This window comes from Notamacropus eugenii, chromosome 2 (genome assembly GCF_028372415.1).
Source record: "Notamacropus eugenii isolate mMacEug1 chromosome 2, mMacEug1.pri_v2, whole genome shotgun sequence".
Classification (NCBI taxonomy): domain Eukaryota; kingdom Metazoa; phylum Chordata; class Mammalia; order Diprotodontia; family Macropodidae; genus Notamacropus; species Notamacropus eugenii.
In genome coordinates this window covers 43,990,033-44,016,237 of record NC_092873.1, presented here as the reverse complement: position 1 = coordinate 44,016,237, position 26,205 = coordinate 43,990,033, and the positions used below count along the sequence as shown (strand labels likewise).

The 26,205-nt window shown below is 42.2% G+C and overlaps 1 protein-coding gene across 2 annotated transcripts in view; it reads right to left on the bottom strand.

The window, feature by feature from the left end:
• The window catches only part of CALN1 (calneuron 1), a 483,181-nt gene that overhangs the window by 384,269 nt on the left and 72,707 nt on the right, over positions 1–26,205 (bottom strand). Inside the window, exon 2 of one of the 2 annotated variants that reach the window (XM_072640114.1) lies at positions 17,055–17,175. In XM_072640114.1, the coding sequence (XP_072496215.1) occupies positions 17,055–17,175 (121 nt within the window). Of the gene's footprint in view, positions 1–17,054; positions 17,180–26,205 lie in introns of both variants that reach the window. The other variant, XM_072640113.1, reaches the window with a different exon arrangement.

Below are 26,205 nucleotides of genomic sequence, written 5' to 3'. Positions count from 1 at the left end.
AGAAGAAGTAGAAAATAAAACAGCTATTAAGAGCTAGTGTCTCTCTCGCTCTCTCCTGAACTCATCTCCTGTGCATACATGTACCAACGGATAGTGGAAATTCCAAGTGCCATAGATCAAACTTTATGTCCCCTCACCTTCCACCATCTGTGCCTGTAAATTCCACTGCCTCATGTTAGGCAACTGGCCCCTTGGGTGAAGAGATAGGATGGAATGAAGGTGGCCCTAAGAGGAATCCAAATACCCAACCCCTCCACCTGCCCTCCACAGCAACAGCAACATTGCTTGAACTGGAAATAAAACCACTTCATTAGTGGTCCAGATGGTCTCCTTAAGCTCTCCTAATTTCCTGGCAGGTGACCACTGCTTTAATGTTGTCTCTTTGCGAGGCTATCCTACAGAGACCAGAACGATGTGTGGTTGTATATTTCCATAATGGCCTGAACAATAAAGGAGGGTGGCCAGGAGCCAGAGAGAATTAGTCTTTACAGCTAAAGGCAGCTGATGGGTTTGGAAGGGTGCATGATTCCTAAGCAAAAGCCAAGTTCTCAAACACTGGTAAAGTGGCCACAGACAGTCACCCACAGATGCTCACGCCTTTGTCCCCATCCTGCTATGGCCAATAGAGCCCCCATCTGGAAGGACCATTGGCTAGATGGGGGTCTCAGGCCCCAGACTAGGTATCAGTTTATAGATATTTTTTTCTATCTTGTATAAGAGTCACACTCAAGCTGAGAGCGAGAATGCTATCAAAGGAGGCAAGACAGTACAATGGAAGTTTTTCAGTCATGTCTGATTATCCACGACCCCATTTGGGGTTTTCTTGGCAACAATACTGGAGTGGTTTGCCATTTCCTTCTCCAATTCATTTGACAGATAAGGAAACTGAGGCAGAGTTAAATGGCTAGCCCAGGGTCACAAAACTAATGAGTGTTTGAGTCAGATCTTTCTAATTCCAGGCACTCTAGGCACTGCACCATCTAGCTGCCCCTGGAGTCAGATGACCTGGATTCAACTCCTACTTCTGGAGCTAAGTACTTATAAGATCTTGGATAAGCACCTTACCCTTCTTAGGTCTCAGTTTTCTCATCTGTAAAATGAAGAGATTGACTAAATGACCCCTCAGATTCTTTCCATCTCTAGATCTTTGATCCTTCCCTCAGAAGATTCCTTCCCTATGAAGAGCTCCCTAGAATTCCAGAATTCCTTAGGGATCTTGTGTTCATTCTTTATTTTCAAAGAAGACCATGACATCAGAGAAATGATGACATGACTTGTACTAGACTTTGTTTTGAGTGAAGGAGGGCTGTGCAAGGTCACCAGTCTCACTTTCTCCTCCTGAGACGTCTGGATCCAGTGACCAGATATACATCAGGATGATTGGAGACAGCCCAGGATGCAGAGGGGGACGTTGGTCTTTTCAGGTATTCACTTAGATGGAGGTAACGCCCACAGAGTGTCTTTTAATGAGCAAAAGAAAAAAATAACTAAATCAAGCTAAGAGGGAAAGAGAAACTGTTACTATTGATAATCACTCTAAGTCAGTCATTAAATGGAACTTGGGCATTGAAAATGAAAAACATTTTCACTAGAGGCCCCTCCATGGACTCTGCCTGAAACTGAGGCCAAGAGTGTCTAATGAACATTGTATGTGCACCCACAAGTGTCCAAGGACAAAAGAACAGTGAAATCTTTATCCTCATGTTTCACTCAACAGTTTCCAAGAACTCCCAAATTTGAAGACAATCTCCCTTCAGAATCAAACAGTCTAAGACCCTGGGTCCAAAAAAAGGGTTCCACAAGAATTACTTTGCTAGGGTAGCGCTATGGCTCACCCAGGAAGAAGAAAAAACCACAAGCACACCAACACTTGGCATATTTCATGGCAAAAGTACCACAGTTCACAACTTTGCAGTACAGATGAGATCAGGAAGCATCATTGCAAGACATAGCAAGACTGGGATACAGTTTGGAAGACTGATAAATTTCTTCTGTGAGCCCAGTGATCTTTAAATACCATCACCTATTAAAATATGCAGTGTTGGAAATGGAGAAATAGAGGGCAATAAGACCAGGTCTTGGGGGTGAGGTAGGGACTTATTCATCTATAACTGATCATAGGAAAGTAGAGAAAGGTATCTTTGTTTTCCTCTGTAGTGAGAAAAGCAGGAGAATACAAATGTTTAAGTACCAGGAGACTGAGTATGATGGCTCAGTTTACAATGAGGCACTCATACCAAGAAAAGGAAGATATAGGGCCCCTCTTTCTTACCCTTCCACAGTCAATAATAGCAACACTACTTTCAATCTGCTCACCGCCCCGCCCCCCAATAATTCTGTAGCTCTAATGCAATTAAATGCAGTCTCACCTTGACCAACAGCTAAGTCTAACAACCCCAGTATTTACTACCCAGATACGGGGGGAGAAGAGTTCCTAAAATGACTGATTTCTTGGAAAGTGCTAAGAGAACCTCATTTCTAGCAGCAGAGACGACTACTCAGCTCAAGGATTTTGCCTGTGATTAGGGCAAGACACTCCTCCTCCCCAATCTCCCCACCAGCTCTGAGGAAAAAATATTGTTGCCTGAGACAAAAGGCAACTGAATAAACCAAAGACAAGGCTAGATTTACAAAGTGGATTTCTCAGGTGGGAGTGGAGGAGCAGAAGTCAAAGACTGGACTAGGTTATGAAACTGGATTTCCTTTTTTTTTTTTTCAAAGATGAAACGAAGATATTTATGCAGATACCAGAAAGCCAATGAAACTGGATTTCTTAGAGAAGGCAGTGGAGGTTCAACGTGGGAATGTTGGTATTAAATAAAGAGACAAGATTCAGAAAGTAGCAGCAAATTGGTCATTTGTCTTCCTCAACCTCCTTCCTCAAACCTTTGGCCTTTTAGAATATTCTCCTTTCCTACATATGTGTGTGTGTTCATCCTTCGTTGCCAAAGACCATGCCATCAGAGAAGTGATGACATGACTTGCAATTGGCTTTGTTTTGAGTGAGGGAGGATTGTGCAGGTCACCAGCCTCACTTCTCCTCCAGAGCCATCTGAATCCAGTGACCAGATATATTCATCAGAGTGCCTGGAGATAACCCAGGATGAGGCATTTGGGGTTAAGTGACTTGCCCAAGGTCACTCAGCTAGTGAGTGTCAAGTGTCTGAGGTGAGATTTGAACTCAGATCCTCCTGACTCTTACACTGGTGCTCTATGCACTGCACCACCAAGGCCCCTTTCTACATATACTATCAAGTTTGATACCCTCAGCCTTGACTTACCCATGATGTAAAGACAGGTTCAGACAAAGGTAACGTTTACAGCAACAGGAAAGACCTCTAGAGAATCCTAAAAGAGAACTTAGCTTTCCTACATAAATGGTACCAGAAGTACTACTACTCTTGCTACTGCTGTTACTGCGGTGGCTGCTGTTGCTGCTGCTGTTCCTTCAGATTCCTTGACATAAAGAAGGCTCCTTGGCTTAGAGAAGAGACCAAGGAATGTCATTCAATGCCTTCAAGGATCCAAAGGATTGTCCTATGGAAGGGAGTGGCCTCAGGTGGCAGAACCAGGAGGAGTTGGGAGGTGGTTCAAAAACAGGTAAATTGAGCCTTGGTGTCAGAAAAGGTTTGCTAATAAATTGAGACTTTTTTAAAATTTACCCAAAACTGAATGGACAACCTTGGAAGACAATGGACTCTCATTCACTGGAGGTCTTCACAGAGCTGACCACTGGGGAGGTGTAATACAGAGGATTCTCCACTAGGTATGAGTTGGAGTAGAGGCCCCTGAGATCCACCTCCACTCAGAGATCCTGTGTCCATGAATAGTAGGAAACGCTATCACGAGAAGGCCTAAGCTCTGACATGAGAAGAGTTATAAGCCTCAAAGGTGGGCTTCCTAAACTCTGCTGACTTCTCTATCCAACTCCAAGGCCAGACTGCCATTGAGCTCAACTTCCCAAAGTTTTCCTACAAAAATCTGGAGATCCCTGGCCAAGAGTATTCACTGTCAGCCCCCTAATACTGATCTAGGCAGGCAGAAGAAACTGGAAATAAAACCCAGATGGTCCAGACTACTCGGACTCAGTATGGCTCATTTCAGTGAAGGATTACCCACAAAACCAAAAGCTCCAGCCTCCCCACCTGGTATAGACAACTGTTTCTACTCTCCATTAGCTGTGCCAGTCCATCATGGCCAAGAGCTTAGACACCATCCACTGCTCCCCAACAACACAATCACATGAAACTACTACCCATCAATAAGTCCTGGGGCAATGGATTCTGGGGGCTTTGCAGAAACTCACTGCTAGTCCTCCAGCCCCACCATAAACCCTGCCTGCAACCATGGGGTTACTAACATGGCCTGGAGTTTTATATCTTCCAGGGAAGCATGTAAACAAAACTCACTTCAAATCTTAACCAGATGGGGTTGGAAGAGCCTTAGGGGCTTTAAGGACATAGCCCACAGCTAGGAAGCTGGGAAAGTAAGCTTTGTGGAAGCCTGGGAAGACCAGGTTACAGAAGCTCCAACTGGTGCTTCATTGAATCATGCCAAGAAACTCCAACATTATGGAAACCCAGCCTAGAGGTTTCCAATCAAGAGAAATGGCTCTGAATATTTAAAGCTCTCAATTATTCCTTCAATCAATAAATAAATATTCATTAAGCACCTACTCGGTGCCAGGTACTGTCCAACACAAGTACTGCAGTTCAATGAGATTTGCTTAAAACCACCCTTTGTCCTTCAGAAGGGCACTTTCATTGTCCTAGAATATAAGGCATCCAAAGCCCAGAAGATGTTTCCCCATCAAAGTCATGTCTTCCATGGCATGGAAGATATGTCGTTAAGGACATAATACCCACAAGACCAGTGTTTCCTCTCTGGTTTCCCCTGACTGAGCTATAGCCCTATTGATTTTTCCCTGAACAAAACAGGGGCCCTGGGACCCAGTAACCCCAAGCCCCCTCCTCTCTCCCTCCTCAGTAGTGGTAGGGACTTCAAAGGCTCTCATCCAACCCCTTCATTTTACAGATGAGGAAACTGAGACCCATGAGGTCATATAAGTTACAAGTATCAGAGAGAAATTAAACAGGGACTCCTTGTCTCCAGGATCAATCAATTCATAAGCATTTTTAAGCACTTAGTGCCAAACACTGTGCTAATTGTTGAGCATAAAAAGACAAAATTAAAGTAATCCCTTAGATCTCTGTCATTTAATTGACCAAATAGGGCATGACCCAAGGACAGGTCCATACAACTCACAAATCAGGTCAGTCCAGAAGAAACAGAGAGCCAGGTCAAGCAGGCAGGTATCTGGGCTGATGCATCACACCAAAGAATGAGGACCACGTCAAATAGTAGAACGCAGGAATAGAGGGAGATAAAATGAGTATAAAATGGGGATAATATTAGCATCTAGAGGCAGCTGGAGGTGCCATAGTGCACAGAGCCCAGGCCTGGAGTCAGGAAGACTCATCTTCATGAGTTCAAATCTGACCTCAGGCACTTACTAGCTGTTTGACCCTAAGCAAGTCACTTAACCTTGTCTGCCTCAGTTCTCCCATCTCAGCTATATCAACTATCTCCCAGTGTCATTGTGAAGCTTATTTGAGATCATGCTTATAAAGCACATGCTAACTATTTGTATCATTGTCTTTGTATTTCCAGTGCCTAGCATGTAGTAGGTGCCTAATAAATACTTGTTGATTGCTTCATTGATAGAATATGAAAGGGCTCTAGTTTTGAGACAATGATGGCTTCATTTCATTAAGTGGAAGATCCTTCCTGGCCTGTCTCAGGAAGCATCACTATGGCTTTAGAATAAATAGAGGGGTGTCCCAGGGCCTGAATTAATACTCTCTGAGTCTCTGACACCTGCCAGCCATACCTGGTCCAACCAATTTACAGGCAAAGTGAGTGGAGGCAACCTTTCAAAGTAAAATTTTATACAAGAGCATCCCTCCTCAGGGAGAGAGGGGCTGAGAACAAATGTCTACATCCCTCCACAGATAGTGCCCAAGAATTCACAGAAAATGACTTTCTCCTGGCTCTGAGAGGCAGTGTGGCAGTGGATAGGGAGCCAGTCCCACAACCAGTAAGACTGGACTGTGACACTCACTTGCAGTGTGACTTTGACCGAGTCAGAGCCAACAGTCTCTCACTACTGTCAAAAAATCACAAAGATCACCTGCATTAGTAGAGAGAGTTTCCTCACCTGGGAGTTCTTAATATCAGTGAACTCGCAGGTCCCATTCCTATTCTAATGGAGAGAAAGCCTCAGACTCCAGAGGGGGAAAAAGCATAAGTAATTTTTTTTTAAATCACAATTCTTGAAGACACAGCATGGCTAAGTTACCGTGTAATCTTTCCCTCATCCCCAATCTTGCTGGGATCACAGGATGCCTGGAAGGCCTTTGAGGTACACAGGTTTGATTTCCTTCCCAGGAGAGGGGAGCACATGTGCATGAGCCTCCTCTTCAGGCAGGGGTTGTAAGGATCCCCTCTTACTATGAGAATATTTATGCCTCCCTCTGATCCTATGTCGACAGAGCCCATGTGGGCGAGTGATTCAAAGGGGCAAGCAGAATGTGCCTTCGGATTTTTAGAATCAAAACCATCTTCAGTGGGGGAGAAGGAAAGTGAAGGCAATGGCTGACTTTAAAAGGAAATTCTGGGCACCCCAAGGCACAGGTGGGCTGGAGCATAGTGCAACAGTCTCATCCAATTCTTTGCTGCACACTCTGCCCTCCTCCCTCTTAACTCCTATTCAGAAGGCACTTTCTCATTTCCCAGGCAGCTTCCTTCACAATACTCTGTGTTGGGGAAACTGAGAGCCGGCATATCCTCATTCTACAGATAACTTGCCCAAGGTCACATAGCTAGCTAGTTAGGGGCTGAGCCAGGGACTGAACCTGGATCATCAGTCTCTAAGGCTATGACTCTTTCCACCAAAGCACACTGCCTCAGGGATACAACTGGGCCTCCTACCTTAAAAGGGAACAAACAGCCTGACCTTGCATGAAGCTTTAAAAATAGACAGCAGGCCACTTAAAGATTTATGAAGCATCCCAATTCCCAACCAGCCTTCCAGTATCATCACCATGATCATCATCATCCTCATCCAGGTGTAGATGCACTTCTCCAGGACTTAGCACTGTGCCTGGAACACAGTAAGCATTTAACAAACGTTTTCTATTTGATTGATCAAATAACTTTCGCAAATATGCCACTCTAAGACTTTCAAGATCTTTTATATGCATTATCTCCTTTGATCTTCAAGATTCCTATGAGTTAAGAACTATCTGTATTTGTTTCCCCATTTAATAGTGAGAAAACTGAGGCCCAGATTTTTCCAGGGTCACACAACTAGTAAATGTCTGAGGTGGGAATTGAAAGCAAGTTTTCCTCATCCCCAGTTTCAAGGTTCTATCCACTGATCCATCTGGCCTCCTCGTAAGAATTTTACAGGCATTAAATGCTTCCTTAATGTTATAAGACTGACTCTTTCATAAGATCATTGATCAAGAGCTGAAAGGGAATTCAGGGGCCATGTGGTCCAACCTCTTCACTTAACAGATGAGGAAACTGAGGCTCATGGAGGTTAAGTATCTTGTTTGAGTGCTAAGAGTGGTAAGAATTAGAAGGAGGATTTGAATCCAAACCTTTTGCCTCTTTCTAATGTGTCATGTCATGATAATGTCCAGGTGGGTAGTACTAGTAAACACCTGGCTGCTCCCACCAAAACTTTCTTTTGTGTCTGGGGCATGAAAGGAAGAGGTTATGGGGGTGGGAGGCAGGGTTCAGGTGAGGGCAGAGGTACCAAAGATGAGAAGATGCTTCCCAAACCAGAGGAGCAGAATGTCACTGAAGTGGCACAAAGGAAGAAGCATTAAATTTGAAGTTAGTGCACCTGGGTTCAAATCCTGACTTGGATTTATTTTGTGTGACTGGATAAATCATTCAACTTCTCTGGGTCTCAGCTTTCTCAGAAGTCAAATGAGAGGCCTTTCCTAGGTGAACTCTAAGATCCCTTCCAGTTCAAGGGAGGAGAGAGAAGCCAGGGGAGAGGGAGAGAGACAAATCAGCTCCCCAAGGTACACAATAATGACCAATTGAGTATTTTCTACTAGGATAGCTGGGACAATCACAAGGAGAGATGCCCCTGGATTGAGAGCAGAAGACAGAGGGAGCCAATTGGCTACCTGGACCAGTTTAAGGCCTACACACAGGGCCATCCTAAAGGAGAGTAAGAGTAGGTGGCTTTGAGGGGGGCCAGGAAGGAGCCACCTGTCCCAACATTTCCCATGGCAAGGTTCCAGTGCCTGCTGTCAGTCAATAAACCTTCATTAAGTATCTACTAAGTGCCAGGCATAGGGCCAGGTGATGGGGATACAAAAAAAGGCAAAAGACAGTCCCAACCTTCAAGGAGCTTATAGTCTAGTGGGAAAGACAATACATGAATAGAACCTAAAAAAGGGGAGACAGTGAGGGGAGGATGCCTGTTCAGGGACATGATGAAGTCTGGAAACTGGATAGGAAATGGGGATGTTTACTTTGTTGACCCTGGTTACCAGTCTATTCTGCACTCTTTCCTCAAATGGAGGATCTTGGAGGAGGTCTCCAATCAGCCTGCCAGCTAAAGAATTTTACTTATAGTAAGTCTTATTTCTTCAGCTAAACCAAGGGATTATGTAGGGCAAGTATGAGAGGCAACATTTCTTTGTATCCCCCAAAGTATAGCACAGGGATATCCCTACAATTTGACATTCAATAAATATTTGTTGAATGAATGGATAAATGAATTCATGAACGAATAAGTGAATGTATAGATGGATGAGTAAATGAACAGATGAATTAATTAATGAACTGATAAATTAATAAATGGAGGTGTGGATGAATTAATGAATGAATAAACGAATTAATGAATGGATAGATGAATAAATAGATGGATGGAAAAATGGATGACCCTTTGCAGAATTTTCTGCTCTAATTTATTTATCAACTTTAAAGCTAGAAAAAAAACTTAAGAAAACATACACATTGAATTCTTCATTTCACAGAGGAGAAAACTGAGATGCAAATAGAAGGAGTTCAAGGAGTACAACTAGAAGGAGTACATCAGTAGATGTACATAGATCTATGTTTTCATAGGTGTGAGAATTCCTCCACCCAGATATGAGACTCCTTATAACAGATGTTAATGGGGTGACCTTACTTAAAGTAAGCAGCAGAATCAGCATTTGAACCCAAATCTTCTGACTCTAGGCCCAATGCTCTTTCCATAAGACCAAGTCCCTTTTGCCTATTTTGGTGTATCCTCCCATCGCTTCCTTCTTCCTAGGTCCAACAATGTATATGGATATGGTTAAAGGAAAAAATGAGCAAGAAAAATCTTTGCAGAGGGATAATTAATCAAGACATCATGAATGGACCAGGATGTTCCCCAAAGGGCTGGTCCTTTTTTTTAGTTTATTTTTAGTTTTCAACATTCATTTCCATAAGATTTTGAGTCCAAAATTTTCTCCCTTTCCTTCCTCTCCCCCTATCCAATATGGTGTGCGATCTGATGTAGGCTATATATATATATATATATACATTCATATTGAACATATTTTCACATTAAGCATGTTGTAAAGAATAATTAGAACCAATGGGAGATATCAAGAGAAAGAAGAAACGAAAATAAAGAGCGAGAGAGAGAGTAAATAGTGTGCTTCGATCTACATTCAGACTCTATAGCTCTTTTTCTGGATGTGGATAGCATTTTCCATCATGAGATGTCTTAGATCCTTGCATTCCTGAGAAGAACTAAATCTATCAAAGTTAATCATGACACAATGTGGTTGTTACTGTGTACAATGTCCTCATGGTTCTGCTCACTTCACTCAGCATCATGTAAGACTTTCCAAATTTTTCTGAAGCCCACCTGCTCATCATTTCTTATGGAACAACAGTATTGCACTACATTCATATGCCACAATTTGTTCAGCCATTCCACGATTGATGGGCATCCCCTCAAATTCTCAATTCTTGGCCACCACAGAAAAGAGCTGCTATAAATATTTCTTTACATGTGTCCTTTTCCCATTTTATGAAGTCTTTAGGATACAGCCCTAGAAGTATTGCTGGACCAAAGGGCATGCACAGTTTTATAGCCCTTTGGGCATAGTTCCAAATTGCTCCCCAGAATGGTCAGATCAGTTCACAACTCTACCAACAATACATTACAGTTCCAATTTTCCCATGTCTCAAACATTTACCATTTTCCTGTTGTGTCATGTTAGCTAATCTTGATAGATGTGATGTGGTAGGTTTGGTCCTTTTTTCAGTCAGTCAGAGATATGTGACTGGCTTCTTGCTTTCCCCTTTCACTGCAGGTAGGCTCCATCTCACCCCACCAATTACAAGGAATGAGAACATCCATTCATTAGTAATGGATAAGTATTCGGTGGGTATGTAGTGTCACCATCCATTAGCATGACGACACAGTGACCTCCACATAGCACCAACCACCTGCTGTACAAGGAGATATGATCAGAAAAAATACCTTTGCATCCATCCACAAAATAGAAACTAATTCCAGATAGTACAGAGCTTCCACTTCCTGAAAATAAAAGTCTACGTTCAATAGAATGTAGTCTCTTGTGGGCAGAAGTTGCATTTTTGTCTTTCTACCCCACCACCTAACACAAACTAGTCACATTTTTTTTAAGTCTGTATCCATGACTTGATCATCATAGGAATCTCTCAGTAAGAAAACATCATCTACCAGTACAGATCAACTTTTCTGCCTGGACTATTGAGAAGCTAAGTGATTTGCCCAGGGTTACACAGCCAATATGTGTCAGAAGCATGGCTCTGACTGAACTCAGGATATCTTCAATCCAAGGCCAGTCTTCTATCACAGGAGCCTATGATCACATATTTAGGATCTGAGGTGACCTTGAAAATAAAATCCCCTCATCTTATAGATATATCCTAATGAACTTAGTTGAATTGCCCAAAATCACAGACGTTGCAAATATCAGAGGCAGAATTTGAGCTCAGCTCTTCTGTGCTTAGGGCAGTGGCTCATAATTTGTGGTCCATTTTAGGAGGTCCATGAACCTGGGTGAAAGGAAAATTATATCTTTGTTTTCACTAACCTCTAACTGAAATCAAGTATTTTTGCCAAATGTGCATGTAGGCACCACAACCTTATTCTGAGAAGGGGTCCTTAGCCATCACTAGACTGCCAAAGGAAGCCATGATACAAACAAATGAGTTACCCCCTATTTGGGGGTCAATGCTTCCTTCTTTTCCTGTTCCACAATGCCTACCTATTCACCACATTCATCTGCCTCTTTGCCTGGCACATAGTAGGCATCTGTTTAATAAATACCATTGAATCAAATGGCTACAGGCAGCAGCCTGAGAGGGCTTGAAACAAGACTCTCAAAGAGATCACTAAGCAGCTTAAGGCTCTGAAACTTCAGCTTCTTCAAAAGCTGAAAAACACAGTCATCTGAGGCTGATTCAGTCCAATCTGTTCCCTAAACCTGCCCGACCGATGCCTTCTGCCTGCCAAGGTTTGAACCCAGAAGGCACATGCTCAAATGTGCTCACCCAGGACCTTTGCACACAGAATGGGGCATAGAAGGAAACACAATCAGTGTTGCCCCTGTGCTGCCCCTGTTAGAACATAGCACAGTAATAATATTAATAAGCCTCCATCTTGCAAGTCAGAGAACAAATGGCCTGTCTCCAGGAGAGCATGGAACATTCAGCTGATGGATGAGCTTGAGAGATCTCACCCAGGGAGGTGACTCCAAAAAGCAGCCCTCAGGCAGTGAGGAGGGTTTGCAGCACTGACTAAATCCAATTAAATTTGTTTAATGCTGGCCCCCATGGCCACCAATTTCTTTGGGGACCGTTAGGACAACTTCTTGCTGCTGATTCATCATCGTCCCATGCTATGCATGTATCACCTGTTCCCAAATGGAACATTCTGGAACCCTGGTGTGACTACTTCTGTGCATCAGGCTAGGTCACAACCTCTACCTTATGCCGACGCAGTGAATGCCAAGCTGGGGAGGGAGGTGTCTGTCTTGTTTAGAAGTCGGTGTGGCCAAGATCCAGAGGGTAGGAGAACCCTTCTCTCCCTCCACTAAGTATTAGAAGAGAATATTCACCCGGCAAGGATCACAAGTCTCACTAGCCTCACAAGTTTAGAAATAGGAAGGACCTCAGAAGTCATTTACTTCAACACTTTGATTTTTCAGCTGAGAAAATTCAGATCAAGAGAGAGACAGACAAGCCTGCAGTTTTTAATATGCACCATCAACATTTCAACTGTTCCATGGCAGTGTGTCTAACGTGACAGCCACTGGGAGAAAGCCAAGAGAGATTAACGGGGGTGTGGATAATCTGAGCTTGTGCCCTTCCTCATCCTGGGCAAGTCACCTCCTCTCAGGGTTCTAGGAAATTGTCTAAGGCTATAAGTTACTCATCTGTCAGCCAGTCATGATCTTAAGATTCCCAAGTCCTAGCACAGTGCCTCTGCAACCAGTAAGTCCTTAATTAATGTTTGTTGACTTTCCTCATCTATAAAACAAGGAAGAAGGACTAGCTGGTCTCTGAGCTCCCTTCTGACTCAGATCTATCACCCTAAGATTCCAGGCACCTAGCACGGAGCCTCCGTACACAGTAGGTGCTCAATAGAAATTTAATGAGCTTCCTCCTCTGTCAAAAGAGGGGATTGGACTAGATGAGGTCCCATACAGTTCTGGAGTCAGCTTCCCTATAAGCGTGACTGGTTCCATGGTCATCCCCACACAATGCCCTTTGTACAATATAAGCTCAATCCATTTTCCTAATTATACTAAAGGGACTGCTTGGTTCTCTGGCACACACTCAGATGTACCCCTCCCCCGGGAGGTCATAATTCATTGTTATACACAATGATTTGAGCACTGCCCGTCCGGATCCCAATGCCAAGTGGAGATACCAGAGAGTGCCTTCTCACTCTGGAGGATAGACCAAGTCTAGGCTTGCATAGTCATTAAAATGATAACTCCTAGGACTTAGAGCTGGAGAGGACCCAACAGGAGCCTATCTGCAGTAGGAGTACCTTCCATCCCCCATTTCTCCATTCTCCCCCGCTTCTCTTCTTTTGAATGAGGGAGTCTCAGAAGACCAGCCCCAGGCCAGAATGAGGCCTGGTCTTTCAGTCTTTCTGTGTGTTCCAGACTCATTCCCAGCTGGGATTTTCCTCCACTTGCTGGTCCTCTCTTCCAAAGCCACTGAGGCAATGGTTCCCTCCATCTCACTACTGGAGTTCTTGGGCCTTGCCCATCCACTGAGGAATGCCAATCTCTCCTTAGATTCTCCTGGCTTACACTTGGGCCCCTACCTTTCTCCCCAGGACACCAGAGACAGTGATGGGGTTTTGAGGAAAAATACCTTACTAGCCACAAAGAGAAAGGGTTTAAACTCAAACAAGACAAACAGCATAAAGAAGTCATAAGTCCCAGGAATTTTGTTCTAAGACAGCCCTAAACTAGGAGATTTTTCCTAAGTCAGCAAGGCCCAGCCTACTCTCCCACTCCTCCTTCCAGCGCCTTTCAGATTCAAGGCAGGCAGCCCTTCTTAGCCTTTCTACCAAATCTAGGACTTCTTCCTGTTTTTCACATACAACGCTCCATCTCCTATCTCCATGTCTTTGTACCAGTTGCCCCCTTGCCTAGAATGTCACACCCTTCTCACTCTCATTCGAGTTCCTGTAAGACCCAGCTCCAGGGTCACCATCAACATGAGTTCCAAACTCCCCTCCCCAAATGTTAATGACCCCCAAAAAATTACCTTGTCATTATTTTGTGTGTATCAATACACATGTACATGTATGTATAGATATATAGTCTCCTCTGACAGAATATAAGCTCCCTGAGGGCAGAAACTGTTTCATTTTTGTCCTTGCATCCCTACCCCTGAGTGCAATACCTGATACATAGTTATAAATACTTGCTGAACTGTCTGATTGCGGGAGGACACTACGTTCTTCACATTTGATATGCCTGACCAGACTATCACCAGTTTGGTTCAATGGAACACATCCTGCCTGTCTTCCCCTAGTTCCCCAACCCCACTGAGCTCAGTCATCTATAGGCCTGCCCCCACTTTACCTACAAGGCAGTGATGCCATCCTTGGCTCTCCTGTTTCCATTTGACAGCCAGCTAGCATCTCATACAGAAAATGATAACAGAAAGTATCTGCATCATGGTGGAGACCACAGAAGTCAAAGAATACAGCCCAGGCTGTCTTCTCAGATTTAGCACAACCTCTGGTCCAACCCCTGTCATTTTACAGATAAGGAAATCGAGGTCCAACCTCTGTCATTTTACATAAGGAAATTGAGGTCCAGATAGGTACAAAAGTACTAAGTTTGCAAAATCAAAGATCCAGGTAGTTAAGTATTACAGGCAGGATTTGAACTTTGGTTCTCTCACTCCTGAACCAACTCTTTTTCCACCACTCCAAAGGCCTGGTCTAGTCTAAACTATTCAGGAAGTCTACAAAGCCTGGACAAGAATTCTTCTCTTAAAGGGTCTTCTGAATCAAACCAAGCCTCAATCCCATCTACATGATCTCTCCCATCCTCACAGGGTCCAAGTGCCCCTCACAACCTCAGGGATGCAAGGATCCCCCTCTGCAACAAAAACCTTTTTTCCATCCTCTTTTCCCCAAAAATATTTTAGCAAATAAGACAAGCAGACAAATGCCACAGTCACCAGTCTTATTCTCCTTCCCCTTGCCATCCTTCCCCATTACACAAGCTGAACTTCAGGTCCCTATACTGCTTGGCACAGTGCACTCACCATGGGGACAACTTTCCCTGCCCTCCCATCAGGGGGAGATAACTTTGAGTCTCCTGGATCTGTACACATACACAACACATTAGATTAGACCATGAAACTTAGCAGCATTAGGACCATCTGCAGTGATTCTAATTTCTCATCTCTAGAGCCTTGGCTAAGCCCTTGGCATAAAACATGATGATAAAGATGGAAGGCATTAGGGAAAGATGATTTGGACCCAGGATTGTTTGGGCTTTAGTAGATTTAGAGAAGCTTCCAGATGCCCTGAGCATTCTACTCAGTAACACAGGAGGACCCCAAGTTCTAGATCAGGGCTTCTGAACCTGGGGTATATGAATAGGTGGTCCATTAATTTGGGGGGAAAATTATATCCTTTTTTCCCCTAATCTCTAATTTAAATTTAGCAGTTATCTTCAATTATTTAAAAATATTATTCTGAAAAAGGGTCCATAGGCTTTGCCAGTCTACCTAAAGGATCCTTGACACAAAGAAAGGTGAAGAATCCTTGATCTAGGATTACTTCCTTATAAAAGGCTTTCAACTCAGAAGGACAACATGGTGTAGTAGATAGAGTGTTGATCTTTGAGACAGGAAGATCTGAGTTTGAATCCCCATCTCTGATACTATGTGACCACGGACAAGTTATGTGAGCTCTCTGATCCTCAGTTTCTTCCTCTGGAAAATTGAGGGAGGGGGGAGATGGGCCAACAAAACAATGAAAGAATTCTGCAAAATTATGATGGTCAAGTTTGGCCCCAAAGAAGTAAAATGTCTTTCCCAACTTCTTTGCAAGGGTCGGGGGTACTATGGATATGGAGAATTGCATGCAATTGATGCAAATTTTTTGGTTATGTTCATTGGTTTTACTAAACTTTTTGGCTCTCTAGCAGTGGGAAGGGGAGGAATATGTTGGTCAAGGTGAGATTTATAAAAAGAAAAGATATCAACAAAAAATGAAAGACTAGGTGGTTTCTAAGATCCCTTGTAGTCCTAAATCTCTGACTTATTGATCCTTACAAGATGTAGAGTCCATTACTCAAGAGAAAAGGTCTGGTGGGAGTCTGAAGAGTACCTGAACCCTTGAAGCCATGAGAAGAGCATAGGTAGAACATTGACCCTGCAAGCCCTGGAGACTCTGCCCAAAAGCTCAAGATTAAAGGAATTATTGGCCAACATGTTTTTATAGTTATCGTCCCATCCCTATACAGGATGCCCAACCCTCCTTCTTTCAAGATTACTTCCTTCTGATGCTAGCACTGAATGCCCATGGAATCATAGGATCATGAAATCTAGGTTTGGAAGGGATTTTAGAGAACATAGAACCATTATTTCAGAGCTCAAAAAGACCATAGAGATCATTTACTACAACTCTTTTATCTTACAGATGGGCAAACAGAACCAAAGAGATCAAGTGAGTTATCTATGGTCATGTAGATAGTGGGTAGCTGAATCAGAATCTGAACCTAGATCATCGGATCTTGGAATTAGGTTGGAAGGCACCATAGATGCCATCAAGCTTGACCCTACCACCTCTATTTTACAGATGAGGGCAATGACACCCAGAGCAGAAATGGCTTGTCTCAGGTCACACAGCTGGTAAATAGCAGAGCTGCACTTTCAACCAAAGTCTCTTTGACCCCAAAGCCAAACGTCTTTCCACTGCACACATCCAACTTTCTCCCATCAAGTCTTACCACACAATGGAGACTGTTGACTTATTTTCCACTCCCAAATCCACTTAGAAATGGCTGCTGAAAAGCACCGATCTTGGCCAGGAATCAAAGCAGAGGCCAATCTCAAGCCAAGAGGCAGCCATTACCAGTGTCTGGCCCTCCTCTACAGCTGGTATACACTATAAAAGACAATTTGGAAACATGACAGCTCATTGGACCATAAGAAATACAAAATATGGGAGACAGCTCCTTGAATGAGCCAGGGACTTGTCCTTGGGGATGCAAATCATTCACCTTGGTCTTCCATTAATTTATTATTGAGGAAAGTTTTCTACCTGGTGACCAATCAGCCAGGCCTAAATAGGGAATGGACACTTCAAATTTCCTTTCTCCCTTTTTTCATTTCCTATCCACCATAGCCCAGCTTCAGTCATGACTCCCCACTAAGGCACCAAGAGCTGAGGCCTTTCTCCTCCAACCACTTGCCAAGGATGGTGAATCTTCTCAACAGGGCATGTCTCTTACCATCCAATTCTTCCACTGAGATGTTAGCGAGCTGCTCACTGTCACTGCCTGCTGAGAGGGACCGATTCAGGTAATTCCCCTTATACAACAAGCCGGCTGTCACATGATGGAACGGCATCTTCTCCCTGCTCAAAAAAGATGGAGGAAAGGAAAGAATTATCATTTCATCTTTTTCTCATTGTTCATGCCTTATATAAACTCCGTGAGAGCAGAGACAATTTCACTTTTTTCTCTTTGTATTTTTGTATCTCTTTGTATGTCTGGTACATACTAGATCTGTTGACATAGATGATAGATAGATAGATAGATAGATAGATAGATAGATAGATAGATGGATGGATGGATGGATGGATGGATATATATATACACATATATACATATACATACACACATATGCATATATGTATATATACACAGATATATGTGTATACACACACACATATGTAAATATATATATATATACACATATGCAAATGCTTGTTGGTTGATTGCCTTCTCCTTTAGAACGTAAGCTCCCTGAGGACAAATACTTTCATTCTTGTCTCCATATCCCCAGAACCCAACATGGTGCCTGGCACATAGTAAGCACTTACTAAATATTTGGTGACATTGATTAAAACCTTAAAGGGTCATATGATCATAAATTTAGAGTAGAAAGGGACCAAAGACATAATCTATTCCAGTGTCCTCATCTTACAGATGGAGAAGACCCAGGTAGTGAGTTAAGTGACTTGCCAACCATCATCCAGGTAAAAAAAGGCAAGGGTGGTATTCAAATGTAAGACTTCTCACTCAAGATGTAGCCTTCCTTCTATCTGTTTCCTCGTAGACACAACAAGAACATGGGTGGATGTAATCATCTCTCAGGGCCTCTCTGACTGAGTCCTAGGATTCTAGCAAGCACTGCCATGCTCTTCAGACAATGGTGGGTGGGACTGGACAATTTCAGAGGGAAGATCAGAAAAAAGCGTGGAGTGCTCCTGGACTAAACACTCTCCAAATTGCTTCAATTTCTACACCTATCTTCCCCTCTCTTAGTCCCTCCATTTAAAAAAAATTGTGGAAAAAAAGAGTCATTCCCCTTCTATTAGAGAAATTGAGGTGTTTTTTTCTTTTGGACCAAACCTGTGATTTCTTGAAATAGTCTTCGTTTACCTTCCATGATACTATACCATTCTGGCTTTGCTTTCACCTCTGAACACTATTTGGTCACAAGTATAGAATCATGGGTTTAGACATGACCTCAGAAGTCAATTAATCCAATCCCTACACAATTACCCCCATGTTACAATATCCCTCAAATCTGATTGTCAACTTTTGACGTCATGACTGCCATTACAATAACAGCTATAACAGCTAACATTAATATAGAGCTTACTATGTGCCAGTCATTGTGTTAAGTGCTTTTAAAATTATTATCTCTAGTTGATAAAGTACAAGCCAGGTACCAGCTGAAGTCTCCCAGTGTTGCCTCCAAAGAACTAAAATGCTGCCTCAAATCAGTTTTGGAGCAGCAAAGCCAACAAAAGTTCTGAGAGAGACATTTTCCAGCCTAAAACAATTTAGGAGGTCCACAGAGGAGGTCTGTAACACTGGGGTGGGTGCAGGGGTGGAGAACAGCTTGCGGTTATCTGCGACAGCAGCAACAGCAGCTTCAGAAGCTCTCAGTCCACAGATAGTAAAAGGATTGGACAATGGATCGGAAAAAGATTACAGAGGAAACTTTGCTAGCACTGGATGCACCTGGAGTTGACTGGCAACTTTACTGTCCATACGTAGTTCTGGGTTGCAGTTCCAGGATGTAGAGAATCACTTGTAATCAGTCAAAGAGGAGCAAGGGACCTGGTCACAATTTCAGGACCAAAAGAAGCCATAATACTTGCACCTGTAGGGGAGCAGGGGCCCTTCTTGGGTAAAAACTGGAACACAGACCAGGAGAGCAGTGACCATACCTCTTCCAGGATAAAACCACCTTGGAGGCACTGAAAACTTGCAGTTCCCCAGAACTAGCTCTGAAAACAGCAGCACAAAAAGAAGTCTAAAGCTTAACACAGTGCCTCCCCACCCCCAGATGATCAGAGTCCAACTTTCACATAAATTTCAAAGTGAATAAATGGGCTGGGGAAATGAGCAAACAACAAAAGGGAATTTGACCATAAAAAGCTACTACAGTGTCAGAGACCAAGACATAACCTCAGAAGAAGACAACAATGTGAAAACAGCTACATCAAAGCCTCAAAGAAAATACTAATTGAACACAAGTCCAACAAGAATTCCTGAAAGAGTTGAAGAAAGCATTGAGTGGGGGAGGAAAAAATGGGAGAAGAAATGAGAGTGATGCAAGACAACTATGAAAAGTAAACTAACAGCTTAGTAAAAAGAGTAAAAAGAGGCCAAAATATACTGAAGAAAATATCATCTTAAAAAAAAGAATTGGCCTAATGGTAAAAGAGGCACAAAAATTTACTGAAGAACTCATTTAAAAATGAATAGGAAAAATGGAAAAAGAGGTATAAAAACTCACTGAAGAAAATAATTGCTTAAAAATTAGAACTGAACAAGTGAAAGCTAATGAATTCATGAGACTTCAAGAAACAATACAACAAAGTCAAAAGAATAAAAAAATAGAAGAAAATGTGAAATATCTCACTGGAAAAAACAAGTAGCCTAGAAAAATAGATTGAGGACAGGAAATTTAAGAATTATTGAACTATCTGAAAGCCATTATTTAAAAAAGATCCTCAACAACATATTTCAAAAAATTATAATGGGAGAAAGGACCTATGTGCACAAAAATATTTATAGCAGCTCTTTTTATGGTAGCAAAGAATTGAAAATTAAGGGAATGCCCATCAAATGGGGAATGGTTGAACAAGTTGTGGTATATTAATGTAATGGAGTACTATTGTGCTATAAGAAATGATGAACAGGATTCTTTCAGAAAAACCTGGAGAGACTTAAATAAATTAAATAAAGTGAGCAGAATTAGCAGAACACTGTACATAGTAGCAGCAATACTGCATGATGATCAACTCTGAATGACTCAGCTCTTCTCAGCAATACAATCCAAGACAATTCTGAAGAACTTAGGATAAAAAATGCTATCCACCTCCAGAGAGGGAAAAAACTGATGGAGTCTAAATGCAGATCAAAGCATACTTTTTCGAACTTTCTTTGTTTTTTGTGGGGTTTTTAAATCTGTTTTCTTCCACAGCATAACTAATATAGAAATGGGTTTTGTATGACTGAATTGTATAATCTATATCTAATTGCTTGCCATCTCAGGGAAAATGGAGGAGAGGGGAGAGAAAGGAAAGAATTTGGAACTCAAAAATTTTTTAATGAATGTTGAAATTGGTTTTCTTTTTCATGTAATTAGAAAAAATAAAATATAAAAAAAATTATAAAGGAAAATGGCCCTAATATCTTAGATCCAGAGGATAAAATAAAAATTTTTTTGAAAGAATCTGCCAATCACCTCCTGAAAGAGATCCCAAAAATGAAAAGTCTTGGGAATATTATAGCCAAATTCAAAAGCTCTCATGTCAAGAAAAAATATATTATAAGCAGCCAAAAATAAATAATTGAAATGTCATGAAGCCACAGTCAGGATCACACAAGATTTAGCAGCTTTCATGTTAATTGAGCAGAGGGCTTGGAACATAATATTTCAGAGGGCAACAGAACTAGGATTACAACCAAGAATAACCTACCCAGCAAAACTGAGTATAATCCTTCAGAGAAAAAGTAGATATTTAATGAAACAGAGGACTTCCAAGCACTCCTCATAAAAAGACCAAAGCTGAATAGAAAATTTAACATTCAAACAGAAGACTCAAGAGAGGCATAAAAAGGTAAACATGAAGGAGTAATCATAAAGAACACAAAAGAGTTAAAGTGTTTATATTCTTATATGGTTACATGATACATGTAATTACTAAAAACTTTTATCATTAGGGTAGTTAGGAGTCTGCATAGACAGAAGGTACAGAAGTGAGTCAATTGTGTTGGGATGATCTCAAAATGAAAAGGTAAAAAAGAGGGATGTGCTTGGAGGAGGGTGAAGGGAGAGGTAGAATGGGGCAAATTTTGTCACCTAAAGGAGGTATGCAAGGAAAAGCTTTCATAGTAAGAGGGAAAATGGGGGGGGGGGTATTGGTAGGCAATCCTTGAACCTCACTCTCATTGGAATTGGTTCAAAGAAGTAAGAATATATGTGTGGGGTGTGTATGTGTTATACACACACATACACATACACGCATACATACATATACCTATATATGGTTGGTTGGTTGGTTGTTGTCCTTCATTTATGAAGAGGACCAAAATCACATCACCATGATAAAGTGAAGTTTCAGTGTGTGCGACTATGACTGACCAGACCAATACGAGCTCAGAATGCTCTACCACAGGTTGGGCACAGATAGTCTATCCGTATGAATATATGGGGTGGATACTCCAAATTTGCACATCCTACATTTACTTTGTGCTGTCTCAATTAAGTTGAGTGTAGAAATTTATCTTACCCAATAGGGAGGTAAGAGGGGAAGGGGATAAGAGATTTGGGAGAGGATGACAAGGGTGAGGATGGATTAGAGGTGGTCAGAAGCAAAACAGACTTCTGAGGAGGGATAGGATAAAAAATAGAAAAGGCTAAAGAAAGGAAAATGGGATAGAAGAAAATAAAGTTAGTGATCATAACCTGTGAGTATGAATGGGATGAGCTCACCTACAGAATGGAAGCAGATAGCAGAATGGATTAGAAACCAGAATCCAATAATATGCTGTTTACAAGAGACACACTTGGGACAAAAAGACACACACAGAGTTGAAATAAAGGACTTGAGCAGAGTCTATTACAATTCAACTGAAGTGAAGATTGCAGGGATGGCAATCATAATCTCAGATAAAGCAAAAGCAAAAATATATCTCATTGAAAGAGATGATCAAGGAAACTACAATTGCTAAAAATGTAGGCCACAGACAATGAAGAAATATTTTTAAAATTTACAGAAAGTTCCTCTGATAAAGGCTTCATTTTCAAATATATAGGGAACTGAGTCAAAATAATAAAAATAAGAGTCATTCTCCAATGAATAAATGGTCAAAGGTTATAAACAGGCAGTTTTCAGAGAACGAAATAAAGGCTATCTTTAACCATATGAAAAATGATTTAAATCACTATTGGTTGGAGAAATTAAAATTAAATCAACTCTGAGGTACCACTTCATACCTATCAGTAATGACAAATGTTGGAGGAGACAAGAAAAAATAGGTACATTAATAAGTAGAGTAGTAAACTTGTCTAGCCATTCTGGAGAAAAATTGGGAACTATACCCAAAGGGCTATAAAATTAGGTCTGTACCCCCCAAAGAAATCAAAGAAAAGGAAAAGAATTTATATGTACAAAAATATTTATAGCAGCTCTTTTTGAGGTGGCAAAGAATTGTAAATTGAGGGGATGACCATCAATTGGGGAATGGCTGAACAACTTGTGGCATGTGGTTGTGATGGAGTATTGCAGTGCTACAAGAAATGATGGGTGGAGAATGGAAAAACCTACATAACCTGATGCAAAGTGAAGTGAGAAGAATCAGGAGATCATTGTACATGGTAACAGCAACATTGCAGCTATGATCAATTGTGAAAGACTTGCCTACTCTGATCAATACAAGGATCCAAGACTATTCCAAAGGACTCATGATGAAAAAGCACTGAACACCTCCAGAGAGAGAACTGATGAACTCTGAGTGCAAACTGAAGTATAATTTTCTCACTTTATTTTTTTTGCTTTTTTGTGAAATGGCTAATATAGAAATATGTTTTTCATAATTTCACAGAAGCTGAAGTACAAGGTTTGCAAGGCATCTTGTACACATTATCTCATTTGAATCTCACTACAGCCCTAGACAGTAGGTATCACAGGTATCATTAACTCCATTTTAATGTTGAGGAAACCAAAGCATAGGATGGACATAGCAGATTGAAAGGAAGAAGAAAAGGAGAGAAGAAAGATAAGCAAGGGGGTGCACCTCATGGTCTTGTGGTAAGAATTCCACTGGGTTGAGACCTGGGCTCAATTGTACCTCTGCCACTAATCATCTACAGGACTTTGAGCAGATCACATGGCCTTTCTGGGACTCAGTTTCCTCCACAGTTAAATGAGAATATTGGACTAGAAGACCTTTCCTATTCAGACATTGAGTCAGTGAGTCCAACTGCTGGTGGCATCCCCAGGCAAGCTCCTGCCTCTGTGCTTATCACCTGTGTTACCTCAGACCAGTCACATCACTTTCCTGAGCCTCAATTTCCTCATCTGCAAGGAGATATTGGACTAGATAACCCTGAGTTCCCTTCTGATTCTAGAGCTTAAGTCCTATGTGTCCTATGACCCCTAAGGGAAACAACAGGAAGGTAGGGTGCTAGGCTTATCCCTTCCACATTGTGTGATTAGGAATATAGCACCCCTGCAATCTGAAAACTCTGCATAAAAAATTTGGCCCTCCCTTTGTACCAGAAAAGAAATCTAAATTTTTTCTTTTTTCTTTTTTTATGGAATGTTTACAGCTCCTTATTGCAAAATTTGGGATATGCATTTCTGAGTTTCTTAGCTTTTTCTGTGTGTTTTGCGGGTCATCACAAGTCATCTGAGGTTTCCACAAAACTCCCCAAAATTCTCATTTAATTTCTTATGCCAACCCACCATATGTCGAAACCATAATAAAGAAAGTCGTAGTGTGGAAAGAACAACTGTATTCACAATACACATTCACATTTCCTCCATTCATTTCTTAAGTCTAGACAACAAATAAAGCAATAAACCAAGCTATGATTTTTAGTGTTTGCTGAGTACAGAAAATTTAACAATCAGGTCTCATGAGCTGGTTTGAGCTGGCTCCAGCATGCCCATGTGTGTGATCTAGAAGGCTAGAGGGAAACCTTTAGACTCAGTGTTACCTGATCTTTTCAACAACATAATGATGGGGGGGGTGGGGCAAGGATCTTTCCACTTCACACAGGAAACAAGTATATCTGCCTTTTTTCCAGACCGTAAATACCCATCCCCATTATTACAACTCCCTTTGCTGTCCAAGTGTATGTACATATGTCATAAAGAATGTTTCCCACCATGACAAGTGGGTTCTAGCTCAAGCCAATATGGCAGCCATACAACAAAAAGCTGATCTGTGCTCCCCACTCAAGGCATAGGAAATGCCAAGAGTTTTCTGGAGAATGCTGAGCTCCAAGTGTGTGGCCAGTGAAATACCACCATGCCACATTGATCAGTGACGCTTGCCCAGAATCTTTTAATTCAGCTAACAGCAATGCAACAGTCACAGGCATAACTAGGGTATGTCAAGCAATGTACTGCCAAAGGGTGCACGCACGGGGGTGGAGGGGCAATTTTTCCTCCTATCAGATGTCTCGGAGCACTTGTACGCTGTGTCAGCATTGCCCCTACTAATTCAGTTAGTCCTAGGCCATTATCACCTGGATCCTTTTATCACAGTATCCTCCATCTGTCCTCAGGCCCACCTTCCTGGCAATTCCTTTCACCACTAATGAATGTCTCTTCCCTACTATATACCCTTCTTCTGGATGAGAACTTGTTCCCTTCCTCCACACCAACAGGACACAGCTCATATTCCCTCCCCTTAATTGTGCCCAAAGTGAATGACACTCTGCAATCCCAATCATCATACCTTCCTCTTCCCATATTAAATGAACTGCATTTGTCCCCAAAATTCTGAGCTACAATTCTGAATATTGTTGAGACTGGACCAACAGAGAAACAAGCCCAACATAGGACTGCCTTTCCTCACTCAAAAATGGTTTGTGAGTAATTCTAGAAGTCGGATCTGGGGCCATTTCCATCTCAAAATCTATGAGCCTGTGATCCTAAGTCAAGACACACCAATTACATTCAAGAACATCTCACCAGTCTTTGGCGTAGTATGGCTTAACACATACTGTGCTTGATCTGGAGTCAACAAGTTTGTTTTTGTTGTTTAGTCATTTTCAGTCTTGCTTGACTCTTTGTGATCCCATTTGGGGTTTTCTTGGCACAGATATTGGAGTGGTTTGCCATTTCCTTCTCCAGTTCATTTTACAAATGAGGAAACTAAGGCAAACAGGGTGAAGTGACTTGTCCAGGATCACATAGCAAGTAAATGTCTGAAGCCAGATTTGAACTCAAGAAGATTAGTTCCTGACTCCAAGACTGGCATTCTATAGACTGGGCCTCACCTAGCTGCCCTGGGTGCAAGTAAGATCTAACTTCAAATTGGGTCTCAGAAATTTCTTAGCTGTGTGACCCTGGGTAAGTAACTCAGTTTCTCTGAACCTTGGTTGCCCTTTCTGTAGAATGAGGAGGTTGGACTTCATGGCATTTAAAGTCCCTTCCAGGGGGTGAAGTCAAGATAGTGAAGTAGCAGGACAGACCTGTAGAAACTCTCCCCCCATAGCCCATAAAATACCTGTAAAAAGGACTCTAAACAAATTCCAGAGTAGCAGAAGCCACAAAACAACAGAGTGAAAGTGATTTCCAGCCCAAGACAGCCTGGAAGGCTGACAGGAAAGGTCTATCTCACTGGGCTCAGAGAGGAGTGCAGCCCACAGAGTGCAACCCAGCCTTGGCTGCACCATGAGGCAGGGACAGGACTGCAGCAGGCTTCAGCATGCAGAATCATGGGCAGCAGCTGTGGTTCCTAGATTTCTCAACCCACAAATGTCAAAGGCGGCTTCAAAGGTCAGTGAAAAACCTCTTTCACCTGCATGAGAGGGGAGCAAGGTCCTGCCCAGCCCCAGGGTGGCAGCAGCCATTGCCACAGCAGTGTCCATTTGTGGATCAGCCTAAAGACCCTGGGGGAACTGAGCACCTGATCTGACCGCTCTGAGTGGCAGTCCTGGGGTGAGGAGGAATGGTGGAGCTGGTAGAGGCTTTGGAGAAGATCCTAGGCAGAGAAGCTTGTGGTTGCTCCCAGACCAGTGTGCAGGCCAGGAGAAGAGTAAACTCTTCTCCCTTGACTATGCCACCTGGGAGGAACTGAGAAATTACAGGTCGCTAGAGTATACCCTCCACTTGACAAAGGACTCAGAAGTCAAGTAATAGGCTGGGAAAATGCCCAAAAAGGGGGGGGGGGAAGTCTA